A 26,518-nucleotide genomic window follows, 5' to 3' on the forward strand; every position below is an offset into this window, starting at 1 on the left:
CAGTGCAATTGCTAATAACATACTGAAATTCCAGATTACTTGTAATAGTTTTAGTTCAGTGTGAATGCTGTGTGTGTGTTTGCATGTCTTTAACCTTTCAAAAGGCTTTGAAACATGGCCTCTTCCAATTAATGTTTATGCAATATTGTTTATATTCAGTTAAAGAAAATATTTATTTTCAGTAGAAAAAACAGAAGAAAGAATGGAAGACCATAATATGTCTTTCATGGCCTTATTTAATTCACAGACTTCTCAGATTTACACAGCTATCCCAAATCGAATAAAGATATTCTTCTATGAACTTCCAATCTTGCCACATTGGAGGAAGCGAGTTAACAACTTAGAGATAGGCATGGTTTGTTTCTAAGGAACAGTTTTAGAGACTACTGATTAAATGTGTCATGCTTTTGTTAGCCAGCAATTCAAATCCCATTTCTGCTCAAATATTTCACTAATTGAAAATCAGGGTTCTTCAGCAGTTGAAGAAAACCAGTATATCTGCATTGATGGGGATATACCTTTAGATGTCAGTTAGAACTGCAGGCTAAGCAGTAGTGTAAATCCTAACACTTTGTAAAGTTTTATGTACTGATCCACCACTTTCTAGAATATTCTAGGCACAGTGCTCCCTGAATCATATGAATTGCAGCTATTGTAGTACTTTCTGTTCTCCAGGAGTAGGAAGGAGAAAATGTACTTTTAATTTTCTCCATTTCCATGTCAGGGATCTCTTGAGGCAATGATTAATATTATACCCAGGAAAAATTCTGTATCATCCATATATCTACATTTTGCATGTTGTGTATTCTGGAGTAATCACTCCAGGGTACAGAATGAAATGTTGACTCCCATACACAGAGAAAGACTAAATTCTACCTGCAGCTGCCATCATTTGACTGGAGAGTTATAATCCTTGGGATTTCTACCAGCTGTCATCTATCACACTCAGCATAGGGTTTTGTCGTAGGTATCAAAAAATGGAGTCTACTTCTACTCTGAGGGATGTATGGATTCCTGGATGGTCTAAAAAGACACACTATGGAAATTATGCAACTGATTTAATCCCTGATACTCATCGTTTCTGATGTACTTCATACAACAGAAATGGAGTTGGCAAAATAAGTTGATAGAGGCTTAAAGCTGAATGTTAAAATGATGGCTTAAGTACTATCTTGCTGAGACCTTTTTAATTTGAGAATAGTTAATGAACTTGTAAATAACTGGTTAGAAAGCTCAGGACCTTTGAAAAAAAGCATGCAGTAATTAATGTTCTGTAAATGGGGGGGGGGGGGGAGGGGGAAATATCCTTATCAGCAAATAAATTACTCTGCATAGGCACCTGGTCTAACAGCATACATTGAGCTGTTTTCTCATTATGTCTTTTACTTTGGCCAAGATATTAATTCCAGTTTCACTTTCCTAGGCCTTCGATCATATTCTTTCTGCTATAGAAGACATTTCTGGACAAATAGGACATAACTATCTGAGAGACAAGTAAGTAGTAACTAACTTGGAATGTGGAAACACTGCTAAGGAATCTTATCTGCAAATCATGACTTTTTAAGCCTGTGAGTTTAGGGGCAGCAAGGGTATTGAATGTTGTTAAGAAGATTATATACTGAAAATATTGGAAATATAGAAAGTGTTAAAATAGTTTAGTTTTGTCCCCCACCACTGGAATATTTTCTTCCACAGTTCAGATTAGGCCTTTGCAAATGGCTCAGTTCACATCCAGGTATCAGCTTCTCTCAAGATTTGTGAACTGCTAATTTGCACAAGATTTAACTCAAAATGTTAATGTTCATCCTTCTCTGTTATATTTAATTTCATCCATGCTATTCTGTGGGGGCAAATTTAAAAAAACAACTTTATCTTCTGGGGCCTAAATACGAAATGTCAGATAGCCTACTATTAGACAAGCCTGGAAGTGTAAATGACAGCAAATGCACATCCTTTCTGTCACACAATTGTTAAGGTTGGAAAAGATGTCTTAAGATCAAGTCCAACCCAACACCACCATATCCACTAAATCAAAGAATCATGGAATCATGGAATCATAGAATTGTTTCAGTTGGAAAAGACATCTGAGATTGAGTCCAACCATCAACCTAAGACCACCCTGGCCATTAAACCATGTCTTGAAGTGCCGTGCCCACAGGTTTTTTCCTCCAGCTCTCTGGACAGCCCATTCCAATTCCTGACCACTGTTTTACCAATGAAAATTTTCCTAATATCCAAGCTAAACCTCCCCTGGTACAACTTCAGGCCATTTCCTCTTGTCCCACCACTAGTTACTAGGGAAAAGAGACCAACCCCCACCTCACTACAACCTTCTTTCGGGGAGCTGTAGAGAGCAAGAAGGTGTTCCCTAAGCCTCCTTTCCACCAGACTAAACAGTAGCTGTTGCCTTAGGTGCTCCTCATGAGGCTCATTCTCTGTCCCCCATAGAATAAGGCCCACTGTAAGTGCTTTTGGAAGGGCAATGTTGATGCAAACTGATTTTCTAGGCTGACTGTCCAAAGGAGGAAAGCAAAGCAAACTTTTAGAATAAAGGTATTACATATAACTGCATAATCAGAAGTGGAAAAATAAGGAAGCATAGTCTCCCAGAGTATAAAATGTCCTGTGACTCTGAAATGGGATACTATAATGACAGTACTCTTGATTTTGTATTAATGTTTGGTAAGTGAACCTATTAAATGCTTTGTGACAGCCACATAACTCTGGAGCAGGTTCTTCCTTGTCTTTCTTTAAAGTGAAAAACTTCAAAATCAAATCCCTTATTGCTGTGTTTACCATTTTCTTAGTTCACACAAATAAAATCTATGCTTAACTAAAAATGCTGTGAAAAGAAAACTCTTGTCGTTAACACAGTTTGCTTAAATTATCAGGTGGTCCAATTTTGATAGGAGATTCCTCAGTAAAGTACTGATGAGGAGGTCTGCTCAAAAATCAAGAGACCAGATCCTTAACATTTTCCATGAACTCAACTTGAAGGATGCAATTAGCTATGTGGCTGAGGTACTTGTGAGCACTTGTTGATGTATTATAGCGTTATTTGCACTTGTTGGTTATTTTGGGGTTTGGTTTTGTTTGTTTTGGTTTCATGTTTTGGTTTTTAATGTGTGTTCTGACTCTCAATATCACCTGTTTGAGAGGCTATTGTTGCCTGATTGCCAAGTATGAGGATATTGTACTTATGTCAGTGTACTTTTCTGTTGGATTTTACCAAATAACTTTGTTTCCATACTCACTTCATGAAAAAAAAATGCCAAAAGGATCAGGCAAACTACTGTCTTTCTAAATGTGTCAGCAGAGTCTGGCTCCTGCAGGACAGTGTGATGGGATGACAAAACTGATTTGAAGAAGGTCAGTTCCAAATGATGTGCATATACGACCCAATTAGTGGACTGTTATAATTTCTGCCAGGTGACAGCATACCCAAAACCCAAAAATACAATAAATTGGACGGGTAACTTTAAATCAATGCAATCATAACACCCACAGTTCAAAAATGAGGGCTATAGTGATATACTACAGACATCAAATGCAACCAATTCTAAAGATAGAGAAACTTTAGACTTGCAACAGGAGAAACTATTAAAGCTACAAAATGGAAGGAACTTACTGTCTTTCTACATTAGTACCATTCCCAAACTGGAGCAGTGTTAACAGATTGTGTAAGAACTCCTAATCCTCCTCAGTATGAAACTGGCCACCTTAGTTCAAATCGCTACAAATGCACAAAACTTATACAGTGTAAAGGATGTTTTTGAATTGAATCTGTTAAACAGTGATCTTTGAAGTGATAATCTATATATGCTTGTAATCTCCAAGTGAACTCATCCTCACTGCTGGATGATACACCAGTCAGTGTCTTTAATTAGAGCAAACACAATTGCTAAGACTGGTATTACCACTACTCATCTCTTTTGTTTGATAATGAGCTACAAACAGGCAGCAATCTTCCAGTGAAATGTGGAATTTCAAAGACCAAATTGAGAACATAAGATGAAATTCAGAAATTGTGTATCTCAAAAGATAAGCAAATAATAGAGCAAGTGGATAAGTAAATGGTTCCTAAGACAAGTGAGTACTTCCTTTTGGTTGGTTTTTTTTTGAGATTCAGTCATCAGACTGAGGTCAGAACTAATTTTCTTTCTCTTGTTGCTTTCTGGGTCACATCTCAGAGGAAGAAAGTTATATAATGACTTTGATGTTGATGAGCATGGGACTCAGATTCACTGCTGAATGTGTTCAGAAGATTCCTTACCGTATTTTTTTCTCTCTAACAGATGCAAAGGACTCTATAGATCACTAAGATACATATCTTAGATTTAGCCCCAGAATCTTTACCTAGTACTGTCTTTAATCCCTTATAGCAATATCAAATTAAGTTAGATTACAAATTTTTTAGATATTAAACAGCACTTGTGCCAGTACAGACCCCTGGGGGACACCACTTGTCACAGGTCTCCATCTGGACATTGACCACTACTCTTCATGTGCAACCATCTAGCCAATTCCTTATCCACTGAACAGTCTACCCATCAAATCCATATCTCTTCAACTGAAAAAGAAGGATGTTGTGGGGGACCATGTTGGGGAATAGGCATCATTCAATATTCTCCAAGGGAGATGTATTTTCTTAGGTTTTCTATTAAACTTCACTATAGTTTGAAATGTAGAGACCTGCTATGTGATTTCCCTCTGCTGTGATTCAAAATCGTGGATAGATTCTGTCTATGTAACCAAGACGTCATCCAACAGCTACTCCTCACCTAAACAAGATACTGTGCAAGCAATAAGGAAACCTCTTTCAATTAGTTGTCAATTAGTTGTAGGCATATACCAATATTTACTAGACCTCTAACCTTTGCTGCTTCCAATCTGGTAGAAAGTTTAGAAAACTCAGTCATGTATCTCTGAAAACTCTGCTGTTAGCGTACTGGTGTGTTGAGTTGTAAAAATCCTCCCAGGTATCCCTGTGTACTTAGTTTGCAATGTGGTACAAAGTGAAAGGTTCATCCCTGCCAGGCTCGCTATGAGGAGAAAAGAGGCTGTGAAATTGCAAGGATATGACTTAGATTGATGCCTAAGAAATTGCTCATCCTCTGCAAATCAGTTTAGAAGACTGGAAGGGCTTTTCTCCTAGCTTTATTCACTGGGATATCACTCAATGTAAAGAAACCAGAAAAGCACCAAAGTGGTTTGTATTTCTTAACTAAATACAACTTGTCCCCTGCTTCTTGCGCTGCTTGAATACAGCAGCCTCACAAATGATCTGCATTTTCTGAGATACATTTTGTCCTAGGTGTTTGCAGCTATAATATGTCTTCTTCTATTTTAGGGAGAACGTAGAGGTTCCTTGGCATTTATACGTTCCCCAAGTACAGACAACATGGTCAATGTGGATTTCAGCACCCCACGCCCAAGTACTGTGGAAAGCTCTGTCTCTTATTTACTGTAAGTAATGCAGACTGACTGGGGGGAGGGGGGAGACAAATTTCTTGTTTTGTTTGTTTTGTTACATTTGAGGAAACTGAAACAGTGCTCTAAATGTTGAAAAATGCAAATTACAGTGAATATACATACAGTTGTGCTGTTGTAGTTTTACACACGAACAGATATTTGCAGTCAGGGTTGGTAAGTTGAGGCAGATATCCACATTAGAGCTGTTTCATGTGCCTTTTGTTCACCATCTGCTATAAAGAGGGCTAGATGTCATTTCTGCTCCAGAAAAAGTCAGGAGAGAGGCAAGGAAAAAGAACTGCTTCTTCCTTAACTCTTTCAAGACTCTTTCACCCGACAGAGTATGTGTCATATAAACTGAGAAATTAATGCTACATCTACCTGAAAAGCAAAAAAAATAAACCCAAAAATTTCACATTTTCATTTAGCTGATTTTGCCTTTTTTTATTTTTAAACTTCATCTTAATTTCTTCCTCTCGTTCCCCATTTTCCTGTTTTTTCTTCCTGTTCAACAGTTAATGTTCTGCATATATATCTATATCTATATATATAATTTATTCTTCTTCAGGAGAGAAAAAGCTGGACCAGTTTGCCTTGACATGCAAGCTTTAGAGCAGAGGAGGAAAAGTATTCGGGACACAGAAGATACAATAGCTCATCACACCCTACAACAGTACCTGTATAAACCCAGGCAGGAGGTGAGAGCAGATGGCTAACATTGGACTTGTTTCCTATCTAAAACTAAGAGACATTAGGAACCCAAACTTGGGAGCAAAACTCAAAAGGGAGGAACCCATCTGCAAAATCTGCACCCTTGAGGAAGATAGGCTATATTCTTTCTCATTTATGAACATGCTTCTTTAACAGCACTAATGCCTTTGATTTCACTGGGGCCAGTGGAATGCAGAGCTGGGTCCATACAGATTGTGAAGTGGGATTAAATGGAGTGTATCAACTGAGGTGATTCACACCTATAGGGAGAGGCTTACCTTAAATGACAGTCACTCTTACATATTTAAAATTCCTGGACTCTTACCTGTTTCACAGTGAAGAAAAGGAAAGCAAAATAGGTGTTTCATGAATGCCTTCAGACTAGTCTTTGGTTCATTCTTTTTTTATGGAGTTGTTTACATTTGTCTGACACTGATTGGATACGTAGATTCAGGACTTCAAGATGTATTTCTAAATAAATGAATATTGTCTTCCCTTCCTGGCCACAGCACAAACACCTGTACAGTCGACATGAGATCATGCATAGTGAAGATGACAAACAAGACAAAGAAATTTTCCATAGGACAATGAGGAAGCGCTTAGAATCTTTCAAGAGTACCAAACTAGGAATAAACCATCCCAAGAAGCTCAATAAAATCCACAAGCGAGACCGGGGCCAAAAAAGGGTAAAACGCTTTCACAAGGACCCCGATGTAGCAAACTCTTATCCAAACTAAGGGGCTGGGGAGGGCAGGGAGGACTCTGAAGAGTCCTGTGTTGTGCATTTATCTCTGTCCTGTGAAACTTCATGAACTTAAAGGGCCTCAACAAGCAAAGATTAAACTAGGAGATAACTCAAGGGGCATCTTCTCACATACTGCTTTTCTCTCTGCTTTGGGATCTTTCTTCTGGGTGAAGGATTTTTGATCAGGTGAAAAACAACAGACCTTAAGCAATGCTACAACATGATGGAGAGATAATGCAGGGTAGGTGTAGCAGAGAAGCACTATCACATAGAGCATTCCACAAAATTTACATACACCTAAAAAGGAATGTACAGCATACAAAGAGACAAAGTTCCTTTCTTTTCCTGTAGGGAGTACAAATACAGGGAGGGATGCTAATGAGATACATAATGAGTCTCGAGAAAAATTTACCACAGACCTTGGGGTTAATGTTATTTCCAAGGAGGTTATTGCCATTGCTACCTGATGATGATTTCAATAACTTTGTTTGTTTTGTTTCAGCGAAATAGTAGTGCAATACCAAATGGGAAAATACCTTCAGAAAATCCAGTGCAAGATTTTCCTTTGAAGGAAAAAGGTAAAAATACTCTTAGAGTATGAGGTTTAACAAAGTCAAGTGCCTCCTCCTTCCACAACAACGCCATGAATACTCCAGGGTTGGGGCAGAGTGGCTGGAAAGCTGCCCAGCAGAGAAAGATCTGTGGCTGCTGATTGACACATTTCTGAACATGAGGTAGCATATGCCCACGTAACCAAGAAAACCAACAGCATCCTGTCTTATATCAGAAATAATGTGGCCAGCAGGAAGACGGAGGTGTTTGCCCCCCTCTGCTTGACACTGGTGAGGCTGCACCTCGAATACTGTGTTCGGTTTTGGGCAAGGAAGCTGCTGAAGGGTCTAACAAACATGAGGTATGAGGAGCACCTGAGGGAACTGGGATTTTTTAGTCTGGAGAAGAGAGGCTGAGTGGAAATGTTATTCTCTACAACTCCCTGAAAGGAGGTTGTGATGAAGTGGGTGTTGGTCTATTCTCCCAAGTAACAAGCGACAGAGAGGAGATAGCCTGAAATTGCACCAAGGGAGGTTAAATTAGACATTAAGAAAAATTTCTTCCCTGAAAGGGTTCTCAAACACTGGAACAGGCTCCCTAGGGAGATGGCTGAATCCCCTTCCCTGTAGGTATTTAAAAGATGTCAAGATGTGTTGCTGAGGGACATGGTTTAGCACCACACTTGTTCGTGTTTGGTTAATGGTTAAACTTGATGATCTTAAAGGTCTTTACCAGTGTAAATGATTCTGTGATCCCATGATGGATGCTAATATATTTGTTACGTAATTAAAAAGTCACTTAAAAACTGAAATGAGGTTTAAAAGACACTGAACTACATCTTATTTGTTGTTCTTTCTCCTGTTCTTTCAATCTTAAAAAGAATTGAAGTAGAGAGGGATTCACCTTTTTCTCAGTAACTCCCTGCAAAAATATTTTTTGTTATGTATGTTCTTTGAATAATTTTCTAGAGCATACAGGCTGGCTGAAAAAGTAATATTCTAGAGCTGGTTTAGATGAGAATAGCTTTCTGAACACTTTTAAGTGGGTCATTCAGTGCTGTCTTAGTAAAGAATGCTGTGTATAGATGTCATCCTCTACTTAAGAATACAAGCTTAATTGCAAGATAGTCTTAGTAAGTGATTTAATAGCTGTTGTAAAACTGACCATACTGAAGCAGAAGTAGCAAACTCTATTATAATATTTGAAATCAGTCAGGATACCACTGCTGGTCTCTGTCAATGGATGGAAATGCAGTGACCGGCCAGTGTAATGGCCTGACATGGATCAACATGTGAGCTTTTGAGACACAAACCGTAGCAGCAGCAGTGATGCCATGTCATGGGTTGATTTGTTTCAAACCCAGGAAAGCAGATAATTCTGTTAGAACAAAGCTTAGCCAGAGTATGAATTTTCTCTCTTATCATAGTACCAGATAATTCTGCAAGCTGGAAACCTGTGATGAGTTTCTTGATGTGATTGGAGTTTAATATGCAAACTCTATATACATTCACATCTGCATTTTAGTGCTACAGCTGTTGATTAAATTTTGCTCCTATCTAGAGTCTTTTTAAAGATGTATCTTTGATAGCTGCCAGCATCACAATGGGATGAAATAGCATTTTCTATCAGAACTGTTATGAATCTCTGATCGAATTGGACTTTTTTTTTTCTTTTCTTTCAGATTTGGAGTTTTCTGAATCAGAAGAAAACAATGATTATGAAACTTTACATCTTGGCAAAGGAGTTGATTTCCTGGCTAATGTTACGAAGCAAAACTTCACAGATACTCCTACTGGTGAAAATATTAATTATCTACAGAGTTGTTTGGGGTTTGTTTGTTGTTTGGGGATTTTTTTCTCAAACGTAATAAAAACCCAACCCAACAAACAAACAACAACAGAAACCTACAAACAAATGAAAGACCAAAACAAATCCCCCAAAACCAGAAATGCTGCTGATTTAGCCTGTATTTTATGTTTTGTTTTGTTTTGATTTGCTTAATATTTATGTTCATTAATGGAATTTTGAATATCCAGAGGGTATGGAGAGCATTTGCTGCTGACAGAAGTTGTGAGTCTGACTGCTTAAATTTGATCTAAACCTGCTAATTATTCCTAGGAATGGAAAACATTATTTTGTTGTCATCCTACCTTACAAGGCAACTCAATACTAGTCCTTTGGAGCTGGCTTCTACCAGCATTTGAAGCAATTTGTTCCGAGAAATACCATGCTGTTTTGTTTGGTTTTAAGCAAGATTTATTCTTTTAAATTCACAAATGCCTCAGATCCTTATAGACTTATAGGAGTCACTGAAAAGGATAGATTTGCAGCATTCCTGGAACATTCACTGGATTTAGTTTCAAGTTCAGAAAGTGTCCAAAAGAAAGAAATGGAAAGTCAGTCACCATATGTAACAGCAACTACATGATATGAGAACAAATCTTACAAGGAGCAGGTCAAGGGACTGAGATTGTTTAGTCTGGAGAAGAGGAGACTGAGGGGAGAAAGGAGGTTGTAGTGAGGTGGGGGTTGGTCTCTTCTCCCTAGTAACAAGCTATGGGACAACAGGAAATGGCCTGAAGTGGTACCAGGGAAAGTTGAGATTGAATATTAGGAAAAATTTCTTCACTGAAAGAGTGGTCAGGCATAGGAAAAGGAAGGTGGTGAGTCACTACCTTTGGAGGTGTTCAAAAATCATGTGGACATGTCACCTTGGGACATCATTTATTGGGCCTGGTTGTCTTAGGCTGATGGCTGGACTTGATGATCTTAGAGGCCTTTTCCAGCCAAAGCAATTCTGTGAGTCTGTGAAAATTTAGTAATTCTCTTTAGCACTTTTCTGTTTGAATTTTCAGCGTGCCACTGTGTGCTCACATGTAACACTGCATGCAGTGAAGAAAAAGTCTTGTGTCTGTACTCTTCTGGCAGACAGGGATAAAACCATTTCATCTGTACATGACAAATTCTATGTTTGAGAAGATATGAAAACATCCAGATATCAACACAAAAATAATTGAGTGGCGAGACACAGACCTAAACTAATTTTGTATTTTATTTTTCTGTTCAAACACTGCAATCTTGAACTCTATTTTAAAAGGCTCCTGTAACTTACTTTTGACTGTTACATGGATTGATTTAGCTCCCTCACAGAGAACTCATTCCTTTATGGAGTTGTGCAGTTTATGCTTTTGCATTTTTTTCCAAAGTTTTGCTTCATTTGTATGGGTTTGATCTGAGGTTTTTGCATCTATTTTATATTGTGTTTTATTTTAGTTAATATTTGTTCAGTGATTTTTTTCTAATTGCTTTTTTATCTCCAGTTAACCCTAACACAACTGCATATTGGATATAATAACCTATTTTTCTCTTTAATAGCAATCCAAAGTGACTGGCATTTATCAAGGTAGCAAGATCAACCTGTATGTGTAAAATGGTCTAGTAGCACCTATACTGGTTATACTGGCCTGTTTTTCCCCCTATTAGGTCTATTGTCCTTTTACAAAGCATCCTGTTGTCTTACCAAGAAATTGTTTTGATTGATTTGATTTGTCACTCATGAACATTCTAGGAATTGATAACCCAGTATTTTCAGCTGATGATGATGACCAAAGCATCTACATGAAGTTCTCACCATGGTTATCCAGTGAAGATACTGTGGTACCATCACAAAGGGCCCGAGTGCAGATCCCATACTCTCCAACCAACTTCAGACGACTCACTCCATTCCGGCTCAGCAATAAATCAGTAGATTCCTTCCTGCTAGCAGATGGCCCAGAGGACCGACCCAGATCTTTTCTCCCGGAATCAACACATATGTAAAATTTTAAAAGATATTATCACCTTTACTTTTATTCAGCCTTCCTACCAACACTCACCACTGACAAGCAAACTTACTTTCCTGATTTTTCTTCTTCCAGAACATCTCTTTCCTGCCTGATTTCTCCATATAACTATACACCTTCAGTCTTCCTTCGGCTTGAATTACAAAGTAACTTACATTTTCCTTCTGCAGAAGTGCTGTGTAACTATTTGGAATCCTGCTCTTTGTTTTGGCATGAATATTTTAAATGCCAAGAAAATAGAATCCCAAATACTGGAATGTTATGTATCCATTTTCAAGAGGCTCCAGGTCTCTTGGTTAGTTGGTTGCAGAAGATAAAATTTGTACCTGAAGTCCCTAATAGGAATCTGGTAATTCCAATTCAACTCCCTTAAAGAGTGATTGGTCTTTTCCAGTAACATTGTCACTACTGTCTGCAGATGTAAGCAAAGTAGTCCAAAGCTACAGAAAGACAGCCCAGCTGCTCATACCAAAGGATATAGTTTGCCCATAAAAAGTCAGATAAGTCATTTAACCTGTTGGACTCTACTGTATTCTGGTGGATAAATAGGAGCTGCAGGCCTAGACCAGCAGTGAGTTGGGCTTTCATTCTTAGCATAATGAGAATATGATTTTTTTACTCTGTTGCTAAGAAGCTTTGAGAGTTCTGAGCGTTTGTCCAGGTCATGCACCCAGAAGGGGGAAATGGGCCCCCTCCTACAAGAGAAGTGTTCAATGACATTGGTGAGGTTGTCATTAACTAACACAAGAAAGCATTTTAAAATGAAGCATGCTTACTAGGATGTATCAGAGTTCCCTTGCACAAGCAGAAATAATTTCACAAAAGCTAGACTGTGGCGAAGCAGAATTCAGGCTTTATCCTTAAACTCTGTTTTTATTTGAATCCATACCTCATTTTGAAGCCAGCAAAAGGCTTAGCTTTCTGATGCAGTAAATAACTTGTTGCTTCCAATGTGTCAGAGGTTTACAATTAAATTAACTCTGGGCTTAAATGAATGTCCTGGTTGCCCTTTAATTCTCTCTTTGTGGAAATTTTCCACAACATAAAAAGCAGTCTTCACTTCTCTAATCAACACAGTCAGTGCTGTAAATGAGGTGGGTCAGGTCACAGTTCAGACATCATAATCAAATAAAATGCACGGCATTATTAGGATTATGCAATGAAAAGCAATAGCTGGTTTCATCATGTCTTCTCTTTTGTGGAATCCATGATCACAAATGAATTACCTAGTGTCCTCTCTCTACCAACAAATAAAGAAATTGGAACTTGCCTTTGAAGTTTGAAAGTAGTTCTGTAGTTACTTCATGAAAGTTTTTGAGACAAAGAATTCAGAATAAGAGTAAAGGCTGGTAGCTTTGATTTGAGAAAAAGAGAAAAGGAAATTCTACTTTAGTTCTGTTCTGGGTTCTGTCCCTGAAGAAGATGGTGCTAGTCCAAGTCTAATTGCAGGAAGCACATCACTTCCTTCACTGGAGTGGCCTTGTAGGTCTCTGACTGGGTATACTACTCAGCTCCTTCTCAATCCATCTTTGATTATTTTGTTAAATGATGTACTAAAATGAGCACTGCACTAATTGAAGAACTGGGAATTAAACTTCAACATGCTGATTAAAAACTTGAACAATGAGCAGCATTCCAAAAGGAAAACCTCTCCTTGATACTTTAAGCACACTGAAATTCTCTTAACCTTTTTTTTCCTACAATGAACATTGTCATGAATATAGGTATACGACTTGTTGAAGATTTTCCTGTGAACCTTTATTCTTTCCTTCCATACTATTACCCTATTTATAACTGACTTTTTTATTAGGTATGTCAAAGTTCTTGTCAAAGTTCAGATATCTTTGATACATCAAAATCACTGGGTATTAGCTCCTGTATTTCTTAAAAAGTGTTTGGGGAAGTTAGATTTTCCAAGCTAGTAAACTCACACTTGATTACTCTGTGAAACTGTCCTCTGGATTTTTTTATCAAAATTCTACAAAAAGGAGAATACCAAAATCTCACTTAAAAGGTTTCAAAAAACAGTGTAAACTGGAAGCAAAAAAAAAGGAAATGTGAAGTTTCTCTACACAGTGTAAAGTATAGAGAAAACTAATTGGCTGCTGTCAATAAAAATTGACTCCCTCTCCTACTTGATTGGAAGAGCACAATTCCTTTCAAAAGTTTCCAATATTTCAAGATAAAAAAAATCTGCTTTAATGACCAGATGATGGCTCTATATTCTAAACATTTGAAATGGGCAGTTCATCACAGACACTGAATTAAGTTTTGTCTGATATTCAACAAGGATAAAAAGTTTAATAAACTCACTTTGGGTTATGCAAGATAAAAACTGGGACAAGGTACAGTTCCCTAGACACAAAAACAACAAAAAAAAAAGAAAGAAAGAAAGAAAATAATCTTAAACCACTCATTTTCATAATATTTCCATTATAATAGGCAAAAGCAAAGCCGTCCCACTAGTATAGAAAGTGTGTATTTCAAATGTTTCTATTATGCTCTACAGGTAATATGGACCATGATGTTGAAATGACAGAATACTCTTCTTCGGATGACCAACTAAACCAAAACCAGGGGGTTTCAATGACTCCCCTCCACTTCTTCCCATCTTGTCTGCAAATGCCATGGACACAAAATTATTCTTCAATGGAAAACAGAGGAAATATATCTCTTTCTACTGTCTCTGACTATATAGCTTCTTGTGACCCAAATATACCTGATCTATTCTGGCAAGCAGGTACAGACACCAATAACAAAGAGACAGTAAACTCCGGTTATTGTTCTGAAGTTAGTTACAAGTCAGAGAATTCACAAGAAGAGACCTCTCTACTTATTTTTGAAGGCCTGGAAGACTCTTATATGAAGGACCCCCAAGAGAAGAGAATGTTGCTCGATGTGCAAGGAAATTACAGATCTGCTGCAGCCAGACGTGTACAAAGCCGACGTTCTTTTCACAAGCCAAAACCTCTGCATCACCCTAAGCTTCAGAAACTAGCATCTCTTCCAGCATCTTGCCACATCCCTCCACATTCTTTGGAGCAAGAGGAAACACAGTTGTGAGCCAGGACTTACTTGAAAGGAGAAGATGAGAGGGAATAACCTAAACAGAGGGCTTCTGTCAAAATAGAAAGCAAGCTATTGGTTTATGGCATCTACTCTAGAATGGTTTCAGATTAAAAGGGGGGGGGGGGGGGTCCTGTGATGTCAGAAACACTGGAGCTTTTCTGCTGCACTTATATTTTTAGGCTCTCATTCATAATGAAAGGGTGCATAGTGAAGAGGAAATTTGCCTCCTTGTTATTTTTTCATGTAGACTGTTACAAAAAATTAATTCTATTTTTGAAGGGATAAACCAGGAATCTTTTCAAATAGGAAATCCTTGATTTTTTTTTTTACATGGAAAAGGTTTATTATGCCATTATGCCATAAATAAATTTGAAGAAATAGGCTGAATCTGCTACTTCAGTATTGGAATTCAATATTTATGATGTATGAAACTGATGTAGGAGAAGACAACTATTAGTCTCTCACCTGTGAAGCCTACTTTAATTGAAATGGATCAGTGCCTTTTGTAAATGCAAGCTAAAGAAAAATCTTTTCCTGCTCTTGAACATGTGTATCATGAGTAATTGTGGGATATTGACTCTGGTAGAAAACTTTCCAGGGAGAGAAAAATCCTAGCATCTTAAAATTTACTCAAGGGCTCCAGGAAGGCCATTTCTTTCCTTCCTTCTTCATTTCCTCTACTCAATAGCACTGGGATGAAAGAATATCCAGAACTAGCTCAGAATTGTAGTTTGTTTGGTCACAATCAACTCATTTCATATTCTTAATTAAGCTGCTCTGTTTTAAAAATAGCCTCACTCAGAAGTATAAATATTTGCCATTTTTAATGCTGCTTTGGAAGACACCTTCCAAACACTCTGTTAGATTGTCTTGTATCACTTTGAAGAGGTGGTCAGGATATTGGTCTCTCAGATACCATGCTGTGTTTTACCACATGGTTTAAGTGCCACAATGACTCAGGATGTTGATGGTTCAATGTTTTGTATAGAGGTAGTTTGGCTATTCTGAATGTATCTCTTTGTGTTAGGAACTTCCCTTATTATTTTTTCATCTCAAGTTTTCAGTTAAATGACAGTAGTTAATATTGCACCAGACTCCTGTTGCTTATGAATCTGAACTACACCCCCTTGAAGACAGCTGGAGAAAGCAGTGAAAGGTAGCTCTAATCTAAATAAAAGTGAAAACTCTGAGACTGTTCATGGATGTCTAACATTACATGCTGGTTTATCGTCCTCTGGCCTAGCTATATTCTGCCTTAGATGATTTGAGTCCTGAATTTTTGACTATAAATCTTCAGTGGTATAAGTAGCAAAGATTCTATGACCCTAGTAGACGATAAGATCATAGCTGCTTCCATGATCCTAAGATGTATCTTATTTCTATTTGCTATGATATGGTGAAAAACGTTTGTACAAGAGCTAGGACATCCATGGGGAGGTATATGAATTGCATAAGACTAGACCCAGCTGAGCCTTAATTGGTAAGTTTTACCTTATACACAGATTTTTAAGAGGTTCTAGGTGATTCTATATCAGATATAAAATTTGAGATTTACCCAGACACCCAAAAAGAGTGGAGTGTGAAAATTCCTGCCCACATATCTTTTATATATCATTTTTTTTGCTAAAACTACCCACTAGGCTAGTACAAATTACAGGCATGTGATGCCATTTACAAACCTAGATGGATACATAACATATGCCTTTAGAGACTACATTTGGAGTACTGTCTCTTTTTATATCAAACCAAAAGCAGCTGCCTGTCTGCAGTCTCTAACTCGAAAACTTCATCACCTAGAGCTTGCCTTGTTAATGAGGGTCATGAGACAGAAGGCTGTCACCAGTAGAGATGCTAATTTTATAATTCAATAATGTAAATACAATTATTTTGTGAACTTAATACATATTTTGAAGTAGAGCACATTAACGCTGTTCCAGATACTGTAACTGGGACAAGTATTTTAGTCACTGGCATAGATACGTAGCAGGACCATGACTGATTCCAAATATTATCACAGGTAAGGTGCAATGTGCCAAAATCTCACCTCCAGCCTCATAACATAATGCTGAAGGACCACCACCAAAGTTGGCTAGATGGTCACCAAGTGTTTGCTGAGAAATAAAACTTTCATTTCTTGTTGCTGTTGTATGGAGATCATTGATGTGTTGCCGCTGGAAGAAGAACCGTACTGTGAACTGTGTTTCCCACATGTTTATTAGAGCATTTTCAATCTGTGTACAGGCTACCTCAAGACAATATTTGTAAATTGTCATTCAAGTTTTCACCAGATAAGTGTTGTATACGCAAGAGTATGAAAGTTTGAAAATCACAGGGTGGATTTTCATGTTCTTGTATGCTTTTATGCTCAACAACAGAGAACCAATACACACCGCAATGGTTAAATACAGCAGTGAAAAGTCATCAGGATCCCCTTTGGTTTTGAGATGGCTGCACTCTGCGGAGTTTTTGCAAAACAGGAAGGAATATCATGCCATGTTTAACAACAGAGGAAATGGAAAGACACTGTATACATAGGGCTTAACTCTCCTTTTACTTTCAGAGGTCTTAGGAATTTTGTGTCTTGTGCTACCATAGCTGAACAGATGAAGGATGGACAATGGACAATTCCAACAGTGAATGCACCTTTTTCTTAAATACCTTGCATCGTTTCTGAAGCTCTTATGCCTCTGGAATATGTTTTCTAGTATAACTGCCTCTACAGCAGGGTTTTGTTTAGTACAGTTTCTCCATTTGAAATGTGATGAGAAAAGTTTCATGTCCTTAATTTCTATATTGAGAACATACCCTTAGCTAGAAATAGAGTGGATTATAATTATTTTATTATTTTTCTTCCTAAGGCAATTGCTCCTGATGTCTACCAGGGTGTATGCAAAAAGTAGGTTACAAGAGTTTATCATGTCTCACTTTTATTTCCCTCCCCCCATGCTCTTTCTATACACTTTCACATTTCACTGTGTCCTGTAGGTGCAAGTGTCTAATTGCCTCTTGAGCACAGTATAATCAGTTAAGCACCACCAATGTCCATCACAGCAGTCTAGATTAGATTGCTGATGAGGATCTGGCTGTATGTATCAGCTTCTGTTTTACTCTGTGGATTAGATCGGAATGAGCATTTAGGAAATCACCAGGTCAGTTCTTGCTTCCTTGGCTGAAAACTCTATTTTTTTTGACATGTTCTGTCAAAGAAAGGCAAGGTGGGAATTCCACAGTTGTTATTTATTGAAAAAAGTAACTATGGTCACCCTTGTTGTAAAAAGATGAGATGCAGAAATATTTGACGTCTCTTCCATAAATTTTGCTCCGTGGACAATGTTGTTTTTCATGACGTTTACTGCACTATGACCTAGCAATGTTAAAAAGGTGTTGCCTGCACTCAGATGAACTCTGTCTTTCTGAGCTGTGAAGCCAGTTATTGAAATATATGAAATTATGTTCTACAAATACATGGTCTAGCTGAAGATTTGTATAACAGAGGTTGCAAATTAATCACGTGCCTTAAATTGTCGCTCTTTGGAGTACTGTTGTTTGGAGATTTTTGTGTGAACTTTGAAAAAGGTGTCAACCTACTGTATATATTTTTAAACAAGTCAGGTTGTTCTGTTAATGTATCTTTATAGAAACATTTTAATAGCACATCATAATGAGAAATTTGGTAATAAATTGTATCACTTTGGTGGAATCCCAGTGCTTTGGCAAGTGATTTAGAGAATAATTTATCTAGTGCGTTTAGAGAAGACTTTCCATGCAAGACTTCTGAGAAGTTTGTATTTCTGCTCCCAAAGTAAAAAAGACAATAGTACGCTGCAGGTAGTTCATACTGTTTGTAAAACACAAATCATTAAAAGCAGAAGCAGAAGTCACAGTTCTCCCTTGTCTCTGGCAACTATGACTCTTCTGGTATAGTTCTAGTCCTACTGCAGTCAATGGCAGAATTCCCATTGACTTTATAAGAAAGTATTTCCATCCTTAGAAGGTCCATATTTTTTCATTATATATATATATATCCCTTGCCATTACAACAACACTACAATTTAAACTGTAGATACACAATTGTATGTATCATGTCATTATAATATAACTCTTTTGATGCAAGGATTCAAGTAAATTTTGGGAGTTTCTTTTACTGTGCGATGCTTTTTGAAGATTTGTTAGTCACTAATGCCATCCAGCTTGATTTTTCTACACAGAAACCAAGAAAATTTAATCTGGTTTGTACTGGATTACTAAATTTTTCCTGAGTGTTCTGTAATCACAGAGAAAATTCCCATTTCTACTGCCAGCCGGCTGTTAGGATGCTTTGATGCTTGACATCCCTTTCTACAATGGATAAGACGCATGAGGTGAAGAAATAACTTCTAAATTCATTTGTAGTGTAATGAAAGTAAATATTTAATGTAGTCAAGTAAGTGCTACTGGAAGAAATTAAAAAAGCACAGATGACTGCAACATATGCTAGCAAATAAGGTACTGCAATACCTAGCATAGATATAATTGGTTTTGTAGTGTGAGTTAATTGTTCATTAAATCAGTAGTGGGGGTAGTGTCATCCATTGTCACATTTGTTGATGCACAAAGCATACAGCAGCCATGCACAGCCATTTCTGTTGGGGAAAATAAAAATCAGCATCGAAAGTTGTTGGTGAGGGTTTCAATAAATCAGATTTCATGGCTTCTTAATTTGATGAGCCAAGAAGCACGCCACACCAAAACAGATCACAGGCTTTTGCAAAGTAATATGTACAACACAACTGGCACACAGAAGAAAGGACAATTCAGTGCTGTCCACTACTTAGAAACATTAACAAATATAAAATTGTGGTCAGCACAGTAGACCCAAGAAAGGCAAAGAGTGAACAGTCAAAGAGGTTTTAGGTAATACTTCACATGAACTCAAATCCCCAGCAAAAAAAAGGTATGAAACTTTCAATTCCCAGATATGTTTTGATGTTTTTAAACTGTTTTGGTGGTCTGAACACACCACAAAAAGCCTTTTCAAGCTATCCTTGCACCTGTAAGCTTCACTGAGTCAAATGGGGGTTTGGGGATGAGCCAGTCAAAGGAGTGTCTGCAATGATTCAGATCTAGAAGTGGGATATTATTAGCCTTCATTTCAGCAACAAGTCTTGTCTGGATGGTTTGGGGTTTTGTTACCCCTAGCTGTTCTTCAGAGTTTGGTCAGCATAGACTTAGTGCATTCTGAGCTAAACCAACCAGAGAGATTTTCAACATTTCAGAGGTTTAAAACCAAAACCCAATAATTCTTTAAGAAAGATAAAGCTTTCTTACCTGTAATGCAGGTATTAGTCTGCATTCCAAATATTTGGCCTAAGATTTATTACCACCTTAAGGATCTCCTGTAGATCTGAAGTCAATAAAGGCATAGACTTTGAATAGATTTAAAACCCTGGGGGATAAAATATTTACTGTCATAATTACATCCTGGGAGCTCTCTTTGCCTCATGGATCCTGGTAGAGCACCCTGCCCCACAGGTGATAAAGAGCACATTAATGCTAGCTCTACTGTGCTAGCACCAATGTTCCACCTATGAGCACATTAATGTTTTCTTTCCACTGGGTTTACTGGCAGCTTGTTCTCTGCAGTAACAAGCCCTTCTTTCCCCCACTGTAACATCTCTTTACTCAGTCACTTGGGTTTGGGTAAGTTTTACCTTATGTACAGAGATTTTTTGAGCTCAATATACACAGAGTAAGAGTCAGAGACAAACACTAGGGAAAAAACAGCTGGGCTGTAAAAAGTCATGCCTTGAAGCCTTTGAAGAGGAAGACATATATATAGAGAGACTTGTTTCTCTGAGCAGGATATAGACTGGGAGGCTTTGAGCCTGGAGACTGGTATGGAGACCACTGGTATGGTGCCAAAACCTGAGATCCACACTTATTAAAAAGCCCATGAGATATGCTCTGAAGATGATCAGGCTGGGGACTAGGGGTTTTGTAGCTTAGAGAAGAGGAGACTGGAGTGAGATCTTATCAATGCTTACAAATACTTAAAAGGAGCATGCCAGGAGGATGGGGCCAGCCTTTTTGCAGTGGTGTCCAGTGATGGGACAAAAGGTAATGAGCAAAAAACTTGTACATAGGAAGTTCTATCTAAACATGAGGATGAGTAACTTCTCTACTTTGGGGGTGGTAGAGGACTGGAACAGGCTGCCCAGAGAGTTGGTGGAGTCTCCACTTCTGGAGTTATTCAAAGCATGTTCAGATGCTGTCTTGTGCAACCTGCTCTAGGAGAACTTCCTCTGGCAGCATGGTTGGACTAGATATACTCCAAAGGTCCCTTTCAACTCCTACCATTCTGTGATTCTGTGCTTCTGTGATTTTTGCTTGCTGGCTGGAAGTGCTGAACAGATATTCCAGTTTTGCTGGGACAGAATCCTGGGCCAGCCATGGGCTACAGACCATTAGCAGTTTGGAGTCAGCCAGTGTAGATGACAAGTTTGCTGAGGAGAAGGGGGATTTTCCTGCTTGGGATTTTTCTGAGCCTGATTATTTTTCTTTCTTCTGTGAAATTGCTTTCCCATTTAGTATGACCACTGTACATTTGCTGGGCTGAGTATAACTTTGTACAATTTATTTTGACATTGACATTAGCTTTGCTGTTTCATTAAATTGGTTTTCATTTCAACTCATGTATCTTCTCTCCTTTTGCTGATCCTCCTTGTCTGCTGGGGAGAGGTCATTAGGTGACAAAGCAACTGCTATAGTTCTGCCCCACACACAGGCTAAACATAGACAATGGAGAAAGGGAACAGGTCTGACAACTCCAGTAGCTGTGACAGCCAGACTCCTCAGAACAGAAATCCTGAGTGGTAGCAATTCCATGTAGAGGCAGTAAGTCTCAAAAATTCCAGGAGGAATGGTTATAAGTTTATTGTAAGAATGTCTGTAACTCTGCTGGACTGAGGAATCATGTCAGTATCAGAAGAAGACCAAGCATCGATGTGTCGAGGGGGGAATAACTGTATTGTTGATGGAGAAAAATGAAAGCCTGAGAAGAGTGGAAGCCTAAAGAGAATCTTTTCATAGATGAGATAAGGAAGTACTGCAACTGCAAATTATAAGATGAACATGCACATAAGTTGAAGTAGAAAGCACATTCCGAAGTTACATGCACGACAAACTCATGTTCTTTACCCATGGTAGTGTTGAAAGATAGTTACAACTGTAACTTTCTTGGGCAGCTGGCACCATCTCAGCAATTTCATCACACCCTTATCACTGAAGCTTCCCTTTCTGTACCAGCAAAGAGACCTTCAAAACCAGCTGGAACCAGATGGTACAATCAAGTTCCTGACAAACAAAGTGGTGAGCTAACCAATGACTATATGAGGAAAGAAGAGTTCAAAGTTTAAAACTAGAGACTGTCAGAAAGACCCTCCAGGATAACAGGGATGATGCACAAGGGGGAGAGAAATTATGTAAATTATTTATGGGAACTGATTATGAAAACATGGCCCTTGCCAAGAAATACCATGGTTACGTGAACAAAACATGCATAAATTAACTCACCCCTCACCAAATGGTATGCACACGAGGTGGAACAATCTCCTGTGCATCCAACAGTGTATTAAAGAATGCCTGCTCCTTAGAACTACATTGGTGTTAAGGAGTTTCATTCCAAACTTTCAGTGGCATTTTTGGCAATCTACATGGGATTTTGCTTCTGAATCTCAAGAGATCCATAGGACTGTGGGACATTAAACCAGCACCAAGGGCTTCTTGCAGGGAGCCTCGAATCCCTGGACTGAAGAATTTGGAAAAACACATTCTTGAGAAAAAATAAAGGGACTGCCTGTCTGTAAAGTGCAGGGAAAGCCACACAAGGTTTGGCTATAAAGGTAAAAAGAGGTTGTGGGTTATAGTCCCACTTAAGAAGTGCTGCAAGTCTCCAGCATCTTGCTATTTTAGGTATCTTGTCTGTGTATTTTGTTTTGCGCTACTGTATTGGCCTGGTAAGGTTGTACTGTTTTAACATGGGTTCTGCACAGTCTTGGGATGCAGAGATTTTGAAAGCTGGTCCTCTGATTTGTATATTAGGACACTGAAAAGATTAGGGGGGAATCCCATTGACTCATAAGAAATTGACTGAATACTACAATAATTGGCAGATGATGTATAGATTGGAGGATCAAGGGGGAAAAAGAAAAGGCCTTAAAGTATAAAAATATATTACAAATTTACAACTTATATTGTTTTGATAAAGGGTGAAAAGTGGGGTGAAATACCTTATATGGATTTGTTCTTTATGAAATTCTCATTCTTCCTGTTCCCCTGCTCATCCTCTTATTCAACTTCCACCTCTACAGATGAGCTCTACCTCTTCTGTTCTGCACTTCCCATTTCTCCAATGTCCTATGTACAAAGGTTTCAGACATAATCTTCCTGGCTAGCAAAACTGTGTTTCTGGATGATTTTCATCATTCATTGCATTCTGGCATTCAAGGAGTTCTAATATAGGCTTTCAGCATCCTTTTCATGGTCAGCATCACTGTACGTAGGTGCTAAAACACAGCCAGCAAAATGTCTTTGCATTTGCCATATTGACAGCTCAGGAAAGAAATTGAAAAACAGTCAGGTAAAGCAAGAATGGCCTCTAGTGGTGAAAGCAGCTGGGATCGTTTTAAAAGTGGAACAGGCAAGTTACGCTCAGTAGTGTCTTTCAGTTTTAAACAACAGAACAGTCTAACAAAACTTAGCCGGCTAAGCTATGAGGCTCAGCTTTTGTGGTCACTTAGAAAACTTTGTAGCATCCTATGCTTTCCCTTTTCACACTCCCCTTTCCAGGAAACTGCAAGCTCTCTCCTGGGAAGGCTTCTACTAAGGAAGAATCCTAGGATTCTACAGAGGTTGCTCAGTGATCATCTTAAAATAAGAATGAATCAAAACCCAGGAGAGAGCAAGGATTGTGAAACTCTGCTTGATATGTGGTGTTTATGAGGAGATACTGTGCTGATAAGGTGAGGCAACCCTCCTGAAATTGCAGAAGTAATGCCAGCAACCAACCCAGATGCTTTGTTGTAAATAGTGTATAACCTACAGTAAATTAATCCCAAAGACACTCATTAACTAGAATTTACAACTCTTGGTTTGCAAAACACATCAGTTTGTTGGCATCTTTTGCCTCACTACAATATTAGACCTGATCTGAGTATACCTGCATTAGCAAGGCGTGTGCATTTGATGATCACAGAATCAGCCAGGTTGGAAGAGACCTCCAAGATCATCAAGTCCACCTGATCACCCAACCCTATCTAATCAACTAGACCATGGCACTAAGTGCCTCATCCAAACTTTTCTTAACCACCTCCAGAGATGCCAACACCACCACCTCCCTGGGCAGCCCATTCCAACAGGCAATAACTCTCTGTGAAGAACTTCTTTCTAAGATCAAGCCTAAACTTTCCCCTGCACATCTTGAGACTGTGTCCTCTTGTTCTGTTGCCGGTTGCCTGGGAGAAGAGACCAACCCCCACCTGCATACAACCACCCTTCAGGTAACTGTGTATGGCAATAAGGTGTCCCCTAAGCCTCCTTTTCTCCAGGCTAAACAGCCCCAGCTCCCTCAACCACAGTTAGAAGGAGAGAAGGAGGAACACACTGTAGCTCCAAAGAAGTGCAGAGAAGAACAGAAAGTACCTGCCGCTCCTGTTTCTCTCCAGGAAAGAAGCAAAGCAAAACAATACCAAAAGCTGTAAGAAAGCTGCCAGAAGATGACAGAAGGAACTAGACTGTGAGGATTACAGGCATGAGGGAGGAACACCACTAAGATACTAGACAAAAGATGACAAATATGGTCCATTTCAAAAGGAGCAGCACTATGGCAAAGCAGGGATGAGGAAGTAAGCTGTCTTGCCAACTCTCCATCTCCTAGACATAAGATAGGGCTTCTTAAGCCTGAAGTCAGCTCAGTTTGGCAGCTGTATTTATTCAAGGACAAACCTGTTGATGCACATAGATTTACAGAGCAGCAAGCTATCTACAGGCAACGAGATGCCACTTGGAAACTTCAGGGAGTAAGGGGAGTGAGAGGGACTGGAGATCACAATCTGGAAGTTTACTTATGAGTCCCATAGTCATAGATACCAGATGATGAGAACAGAAATAGACTGGGTTTTGGTGAAGGCCTTCTTACCTGCTGTTCAGCTACCCCACAAGTTATCCATCCACCCACACAGAATCATAGCATCAAAGACTCATTAAGGTTAGAAAAGACCTCATCAAGTCCAAAAGACATTTGAGACATTTCACAAAGTATTATTTGCCAGAATAAACTAAGACTGTGAGACTCACAGAGAAAAGCGTGACACAGAAAATCACACAATTCATGATGGGAACACACAGAGATAAGAGACTGGAACATCCATACAAGAGCAACTAACTGGTAATGCAAAAGTGTAAATATAGAAGTCAGGAGCCTGGGAGGAGACCATTTCAAAGCATTTTTAGAATCAAAGAATCATTAAGGTTGTAAAAGATAAGAGCAAGGAATCCTCACCCTCTAGGGTGAGGCTTTGGAAATATGTATGTGTGGGTAGGAATTCAGCTGTGGTTATTGGGTGATATAGGACTCTTTTGTACCTATCTACCTTATCTTCCTCTGAGATCAGCTTTACCCGTTTCAGTCTTCATTTTTTTCTACCTTGAACATTCACATGCGCATATTTTAGCTACTTCCCCCTCCCCCCCCTCCCCCCCCATTCTTAGCTACTTACCTCTTATCAGTACAAAGCTGATCCTTCTGTTCAGACTTTTTTTTCTGTTTTCAGTCATGAGTACACCTTTCCTGACTTTCAGGATTCCTTATGTATACATATGCATGCTTCCTGAAAGCACAATGCTGAATTCAGCAAGAGGTGGATCACTCTGTAAAATCAGCAACAAATGTCTCCTGCAGGGAGCAGAGGGTTGTGTCTGTCAGTTTCTTTTCCGTACTAGGAAGATGCTAGACCAGGTATTTTTTTGCATATTTCTTTAGGCAGTTTGAAATTGTTGAACAGAAGTAGAAAAGTGGAATATAAAATCTCACCTAGGAATTCTTCTGCTGTTCTTAATTTTTAAGCTTAAACTAATTCACCTCTAATGAAAACAATGGAAAGATTAAATGCAGTTCTACTGGAAATGTAACAAAAGGTTAAACCAATAGAGATAAATCAGCTAGCTTCAAAGCCCTAATTTTGGCAAAGTAATTTGTGGATTTTAAGCTTCTTCCACACTTCTAACCATCTGATAGCCCTGTTTCTGCTGAAAAGAAAAGAAATGCAAAGTTATGTGCAAGGTAAAGCATTGTTCAAACTGGGACAGCGTGTGCAACTCCAGAAAAATTCTCCTTTCACATTCACCACCTTTTGCATTTGGAATATGTAAATCATTTAGAAAGTCACTACACCAACACCTCTATAAAGACTCTATGAGTTTGTAAGTGCTGTAAAAACTGCTCTATAACTTGTGTCCCAAGAAGTCATTTGTGAAAGACAAAGCAACTTCAATTTTTATCACCATTACGAAAACGCAACTGAGCAGAAGGTCCATGGTATCAAGTCCTTAAATTAGCCTAGGTAAACTCAGTATTTTCAAACAAAGTATCAGCAGAATTTATAGAATCTTGGCATTGCTGTCATGTGGAACAATTACTAAAGTTAAAGAGGAGCTAGCGGCTATGGCTTCTCTTGCACAGAACTAGGATATTATAGTGTGCTGGGTGAAGAAATGGCTGAAGATCAGGGCTCAAAGGGCTGTAAGGAATGTGGCTACATGTGGCTGGTGACCAGTCACCATCAGTGTTCCTCAAGGCCCAGTTACTGGGCCACTTCAATATTTTTATCGTTGAACTGCATACAGAGGTTGAATACATCATCAGTGAGTTTGCTGATGATACTCATTTAGGAGGTGCTCTTGACTCTTTTGAGGGATGAGGGGAATTTCAGAGGGGTGTAGGTAGATAGTAACAGTGGGAAACTATCAATGGCATGAAATTTAACTGGAAAAAATGCCAGATTCTGCACCTGGGATTCTAGACATGAGTCTAAGTTTGGAGAGAAGAGACTGGAAAGCAGCCCTGCAGAAAGGGTACTCTAGGGGTGCTGGG

At 38.7% G+C, this 26,518-nt stretch overlaps 1 protein-coding gene across 3 annotated transcripts in view; it reads left to right on the forward strand.

Annotated features, from left to right (window-relative positions):
- The window catches only part of SLC9A3 (solute carrier family 9 member A3), a 60,843-nt gene extending 42,343 nt beyond the window's left edge, over positions 1-18,500 (forward strand). The window contains exons 9-17 of one of the 3 annotated variants that reach the window (XM_068162969.1): positions 1,424-1,494; positions 2,892-3,021; positions 5,351-5,466; positions 6,041-6,170; positions 6,693-6,869; positions 7,431-7,506; positions 9,162-9,275; positions 11,049-11,295; positions 13,832-13,914. In XM_068162969.1, coding sequence (XP_068019070.1) covers positions 1,424-1,494; positions 2,892-3,021; positions 5,351-5,466; positions 6,041-6,170; positions 6,693-6,869; positions 7,431-7,506; positions 9,162-9,275; positions 11,049-11,295; positions 13,832-13,835 — 1,065 coding nt within the window. In that variant the 3' untranslated portion in view covers positions 13,836-13,914. Of the gene's footprint in view, positions 1-1,423; positions 1,495-2,891; positions 3,022-5,350; positions 5,467-6,040; positions 6,171-6,692; positions 6,870-7,430; positions 7,507-9,161; positions 9,276-11,048; positions 11,437-13,831 lie in introns of those variants that run through there. The other 2 variants (XM_068162966.1, XM_068162967.1) reach the window with 2 other exon arrangements.
- The last annotated feature ends 8,018 nt before the right edge of the window (positions 18,501-26,518 follow it).

The sequence above is a fragment of the Melanerpes formicivorus genome, unplaced genomic scaffold (genome assembly GCF_026170545.1).
Source record: "Melanerpes formicivorus ecotype bairdi unplaced genomic scaffold, bMelFor1.0.p_v2 SCAF_69, whole genome shotgun sequence".
NCBI lineage: Eukaryota > Metazoa > Chordata > Aves > Piciformes > Picidae > Melanerpes > Melanerpes formicivorus.